The sequence below is a fragment of the Cololabis saira genome, chromosome 2 (genome assembly GCF_033807715.1).
Source record: "Cololabis saira isolate AMF1-May2022 chromosome 2, fColSai1.1, whole genome shotgun sequence".
Classification (NCBI taxonomy): domain Eukaryota; kingdom Metazoa; phylum Chordata; class Actinopteri; order Beloniformes; family Belonidae; genus Cololabis; species Cololabis saira.
Genome location: NC_084588.1, coordinates 52894426 through 52900947, shown reverse-complemented (window position 1 = coordinate 52900947; position 6522 = coordinate 52894426). Strand labels below are relative to the sequence as shown.

Below are 6522 nucleotides of genomic sequence, written 5' to 3'. Positions count from 1 at the left end.
TTATTATTATTATTATTATTATTATTATTATTATTATTATTATTATTATTATTATTATTACTATTGCTATAATAATAATAATAATAATAATAATAATAATAATAATAATAATAATAATAATAATAATAATAAAATAATAATAATCATTATTATTATTATTATTATTATTATTATTATTATTATTATTATTATTATTATTATTATTATTATTATTATTATTATTATTATTATTATTATTCAATTATAGGAACTTATAGGAAAAGAAACAAACTTACTTCAAAAACGTTACCCGGAACTAATATTTCTTAACGTTTGTTCGAGATCGACTCCTAACTGAGGAGACGCAACCGGAACCTCTTCCTATTTACACGCCATTTATCCCTGGAGCTAGCGACGTCAAAACAAACCGAGATTAAAGTTATTTCTCGGTGTAGTTTGATAGCTACAACCAAAACCAGACATGATTAAAGCGATATTGATCTTTAACAACCACGGGAAGCCGCGGCTGATCAGGTTCTATCAGTATTTTGTAAGTATTTGGGGGATTTGTCAGTTTGTTTTGGTTCAGTTTATGTCTAATTATAATTATTACCACCACAAAACCGTTAATGAAACTCTATTTATACTCTATTTTATAGAGATATTTATGTAGTTTATATAGTGTATATTTATATAGATGTATAAAATAGTTGTATTTTCTAGATATTGATATAACATTTATGTAATATTTATATTGTCTATATACTTATATATGGATAATTATATAATAATAGGCATGTTTACGGAGTACTTATATATATTATATTTATATAGATATTGTGTAGATATAATAATAGCAATAATGTAAATCCATAGTGTTATAAAGGGGTAGGAACTAGGAAAAAGTGTAAACTTCTTCCTACTCCTTTTTTTTCGAACATATGTTTATATGAAGATGTAAATGTTTATCTTTTTTTATTATTATTATTTTTACTTTCATTTTATATACATGTTCGAAATAAAAAAATTCAAATTAAAAAAAAATCAAACTCTATTAGTTTGCATTTACAAGAGGAATCACACCTTATTGATCAGGTCAGCTGTCATGGAGGAGAACAAACCCAGTTCATCTTTTGTATTGATTTTCTTTATAGTTTTACTTTTCTTCAACCAGGTGTGACTTACAAGAGTTTTAAAAGTGTAATTAACTCACGAAGAGCAGCTTAATCAAGGCTGGGAGGCGGTTTACTTAAAAAAACACGTCCCTTTAATTCTTTGTTATGATTCGTTTCAACAATCAATTTGTGGGTTAGTTGTCCTTTAATAATAATTATAATGATCTAACTTACTATACTGTATTACAATTATTTAAAATGTATATAATTATCGATTTTTGATCATCGTTGCTTCGTAACCCATGAAATGGACAGCCATTGATTGTTGAGTTGATTAGATTAGTTACATACAACACTAGACAACTGTTTTGTTGTTGCTGTTTGGTTGTTTTTCTTGTGTAAGGCCTCCATGAATGGAAACTTATAAAAAAAGTGTATTTTCTCTGTGATATGGTATAAAAGTGGAGCTGCTCTCTGTGACATAGGTGATGTTTTTAATGATCAGGAAAATGACAGTAGATTAGTCCAATGATCTGGATCGACAGACTGCTGATCATCAGCTGTTGCTAGATGAACATTTTCCAAAAAACTCTTTTTTCCAAGTCATTTAATTCAATTCAATTTTATTTATATAGCCGTCTAATGCAACAAAAGTTGTCTCTAGACGCTTTCCAGAGACCCAGAACATGAACATAAACATAAACATAAACCCCTGAGCAATTATTACATAAACAATGGCAGGTAAAAATCCTTAAGCCAAATAGTGGCAAGAAAAACTCCCCTTTAGGAGGAAAGAAATCTGGACCAGGACCAGGCTCATAAGGGGGGACCCTCCTGCCGAAGGCCATTTACTACATCAATCCATCCCCTTACTATAATGAATAAATGAATTCATGAATTAATTAACAATTAATTTTAATTTACAAACAAGAACAACCCGATTCCGAGACAGTTTTTATCCAACACCTGTAACAGAACTCAATCTACTATTGTGTGCATGTGTAGGCTATTTTTATATCTCTCACTCACAGTTGCTCTGTCAGTATGGAAGCACAGTTTGTATGTCGTGTAACCTGGAGATGAGTCTGAGCTGTCTGATGTTGAAACATTCGTGCTACATTTTGTCCTACCAGAGAAAAAAAACAAAAACAGGAGAGGTTGCAAGTCCCCCTTGTCACGTCGCCACAGTTTAAAGACACTGGTATAATGTCAGACACGGTGTGAGATATGATACGGGCTGCTGTCTCACCTCACTGCAGATGCTCTGGGCATCTTTGACACATGTCACGTGTCTCTGATGTGAGGTATTTTCAAACATTTTCAAGCATGCTCAACTTTGCCATCAACCCAAGCAAAAACAAAAGCATGCATGAATGTTTATCAGTGTTTTCTTGCAATCTACTTGAATTACAGGCTGCTTGTTCTGATATTTGTCTGTTTAGTCAGACTTTGGTGTCTGAGGTGGTTAACGGGGTTGTAATCTGTTCTTCCCTGCAGGCAGAGGACATGCAGCAGCAGATCATTCGGGAGACTTTCCATTTGGTATCTAAGAGAGACGACAATGTCTGCAACTTTTTGGAGGGTGGAAGGCAAGTAGTGTTTTCCCTTGTTCTGGTTGTATGTGGAAAACCAAGCAAATATTTAACCCTTCCTTCAGGCCATTCTTGGGCATTTTTGGCATTTTTCGTTTTTTCTTTTTTTATTGACTTATGTTTTTATTAAATTATTCTTAAATGTCTATTTTACACTTGTGACACTTTAAAAAAAAGTAATCTGACACCATGCTACTTTTTGACGTATCCAAGACACATCACCAGTAGGGATGGGCGGTATGGACTAAAAAATGTATCACGATAATTTCTGGCATTTATCCTGATAACGATAAAAAAAATACCAATACAAAAACGTCATCAACGGGAATTTTTCTTTCTTTCTTTCTTTCTTTCTTTCTTTCTTTCTTTCTTTCTTTCTTTCTTTCTTTCTTTCTTTCTTTCTTTCTTTCTTTCTTTCTTTCTTTCTTTCTTTCTTTCTTTCTTTCTTTCTTTCTTTCTTTCTTTCTTTCTTTCTTTCTTTCAGGCTCATTTCCTTCCTTCCTTCCTTCCTTCCTTCCTTCCTTCCTTCCTTCCTTCCTTTCTTCCTTCCTTCCTTCCTTCCTTCCTTCCTTCCTTCCTTCCTTCCTTCCTTCCTTCCTTCCTTCCTTCCTTCCTTCCTTCCTTCCTTCCTTCCTTCCTTCCTTCCTTCCTTCCTTCCTTCCTTCCTTCACGTACGTTGTGCGTGGATTTAACACAGAACCATAAATCAGTTTTATACAAAAACATCAACGGGAATTTATCGTTTTTACCGTGAGATACAAATTCTTACCGTGGGGAATTTTTCTTACGGTTTATCGTGAACAGTAAAATATCACCCATTCCTAATCACCAGCACTGCCACCCATTGCTCATATATATAAAAAAAAACTCTCTTTTTCCATCTATACTAGTATTCCAACTGACATTTTAAGACTTAAAGTTTAGAAAATGATTGAATATTTGGTAGATTTGATCAGAGCTGAAGTGGCTTGAGAGATTAATGCAGAAACATTATTGATCTACGTTTTAATATACAGCAGTTTTTTCATGCTGGTGTATTTTTCACTTGAGGGTCCCTGGAGGATAGTGAATTAGAAGAATGCATAAGAGTTAACATAGGAAGTGTCCGTTATTTAGGTTGTAGGTTGTATAATGCTGTAAATTCCTGAGATTTATTTTTTAATTTAACAAAATTTGACGTCACTAAAAAACAACTACAGGACTGTCTCAGAAAATTAGAATATTGTGATTTTCTGTAATGCAATTACAAAAACAAAAATGTCGTACATTCTGGATTCATTAAAAAATCAACTGAAATATTGCAAGCCTTTTATTATTTTAATATTGCTGATCATGGCTTACAGCTTAAGAAAACTCAAATATCCTATCTCAAAAAATTAGAATATTCTGGGAATCTTAATCTTAAACTGTTTTTAATTGCATTACAGAAAATAAAGAACTTTATCACAATATTCTAATTTTTTGAGACAGTCCTGTAAACCAGCAACTCTGTTCAGATGCAGTGATGTATTTACACCACCAGAGGGAGACAAACACAGACGGCTCACCCACTTCTCTTAACTATTTTACACTTGTTTGTTTATTTATTTATTTTTAATTTTATTTAGCCTTTATTTAACCAGGCTAGTCGGTTGAGAACAGTTCGACCAACTAGATATACCGTTTATTGTTCTGCAGCATTAATATATTCCTGAATTATCTTTTAACTATATTAAGCCGAGCTGACCACATTTGGTGCTTGAATTGCTGATGGTTCTGTACAACGTGCATAATCTAAACCTTGCCAAGGAGTCTTCTGTATATAATTAATAAGGCAACACATATCCAACTAATATGAATCCTTTATTTTTATTACAGAAAAGAGCACTTTTTAGTTATTTACAACACACCTACAGATTATTTTTTGAATCAAGATTACTGAACCTTGATGATTTGGTTAAAGTTACAGACACTCACAATCATGTAACAGCTAAATATAAATTATTACCAGAAAACTTACAATACATGTTTACTTTCAGTTCAAACAATGAAGATAGTCGTAGAAAATGTAATTTTAAACATCTATTTGCCTGATCAACTTTAAAGCAGATGAGCATTTCAATTGTTGGAATTAAGTTATGGAATTCATTACATTAGGATTTAAAGGGCTGTAGTAGGGCTGGGTGATATGGACCAAAAGTCATATCTCGATATTTTCTAGCTAAATGTTGATACTCGATATATATCTCGATATTTCTTCTGTGCCATAATTGGGGTTTCCCCCAAAGCATTATAGCATAGAATCTCTGTTAGCATCTCTGTTAGCATCTCTGTTAGCATCTCTGTTAGCTTCATTTTTTTCTGAGGCAAACCCTTAAAAAAACAGTCAGTTTTAATACAAAGCCTTGTGCCAAATGTCACACAGGTTCCTTTATTAACAGAGGTCTGCACAATATCAACATGTGCAGACCTCTGCACATGTTGATATTGTGCAGACCTCTTTCAACAAATGAAATAAAAATAAACTGCCTGCATATATAGAATAAAAATGCTTCTTGAATAAAATAAAACAAATATCCCTTTCCTGCATAACAATTAAATTAAAATACACTGTGCAATTAATACAATGTAGACAGTAACAGGCAGACTTTTCCACTGAGGTTGACAGTTGTGCAAATAACAAAACATTTGTGCAAATCTCAAATAAAACATTCAAGTCAATTTGTCACAAAATAAGCTATATCAAAATCATTAAAAAAAAAAAAAAAAAAAAAAAAAAAAATTAAATCGATATAAACGATATTGTCTCATACCATATCGTGTTTGAAAATATATCGATATATATTAAAATCTCGATATATCGCCCAGCCCTAGGCTGTATAAACATATTTCAGTTTAAAAATAAATTTAAAGAGAAAAAAATAGCAATGTATGGATGAAATAGTCTAAATTTATAATATATGCGTATGGAGACAGACAATCTATCTTTGATTTTCTTGTTTTTCTTTTCTTGTGATATTAACTAAGTAATTGTGCAGAAATCTGTTATTATTGTTCAACTTAGTTTTGAGGGAGGGGCAGGTTTAATAAGATAATAAATTAATAAGATTAATAAGATTTTCTTCTTCCTGCTCCTTTCTGGTTATGGAATAAGCTTTTGATTGTGTTGTCATTTTACTTGTTTGTTTCTTTTGTTTGCATATTTCCATGATTGGAATAAATAAAAATGAAATGAAATGAAATTAAAGAATAAAAATAACTATTGTTGGGGTCAGTAGATTCATATAAATACCTGATGTATGTATGATACACATGATAAACATTTAGTTACACTGCAAATTCAGGTAAACTAGAATGTTCTATTATTAAATATTTCATGCTTTGCAGAGATTCACTTATTTCTTTTTAAACTACTTTCAGTCTCATTGGTGGATCCGACTACAAGCTGATTTACCGGCACTACGCCACCCTGTACTTCGTCTTCTGTGTGGACTCGTCTGAGAGTGAGCTCGGCATCCTGGACCTGATCCAGGTCAGCTGCTGCTTCTCTCCCATGTATTTTAGTACCTAATGTGTTAATTTTTAAGCACAATCACATGTCATTTCCTCCTCTCCTCCTGGCTGCTTCTCAAAAATAGAAACTCAAGCTTCTCCAAAAGCTGATTGATCTGTTTTTGGAGACCGATATGTTTGACCTTTAACCTCACTGCTAGATGTTTTTAATGATGTTTGATCTGCTGGATAAATGATTTTAATTTAGTGATCTGTGACCAGAGGTGTCAAGTAACGAAGTACAAATACTTTGTTACCTTACTTAAGTAGAAATTTTGGTTATCTATACTTCACTGGAGTAATTA

General features: G+C 32.2%; 1 protein-coding gene across 1 annotated transcript in view; it reads left to right on the top strand.

Moving 5' to 3' along the window:
• The first annotated feature begins 360 nt into the window (after positions 1-360).
• The window catches only part of LOC133421823 (AP-3 complex subunit sigma-2), a 30490-nt gene continuing 24328 nt past the window's right edge, over positions 361-6522 (top strand). The window contains exons 1-3 of the mRNA XM_061711604.1: positions 361-529; positions 2592-2683; positions 6086-6197. Coding sequence (XP_061567588.1) covers positions 461-529; positions 2592-2683; positions 6086-6197 — 273 coding nt within the window. The 5' untranslated portion in view covers positions 361-460. The remainder of the gene's footprint in view (positions 530-2591; positions 2684-6085; positions 6198-6522) is intronic.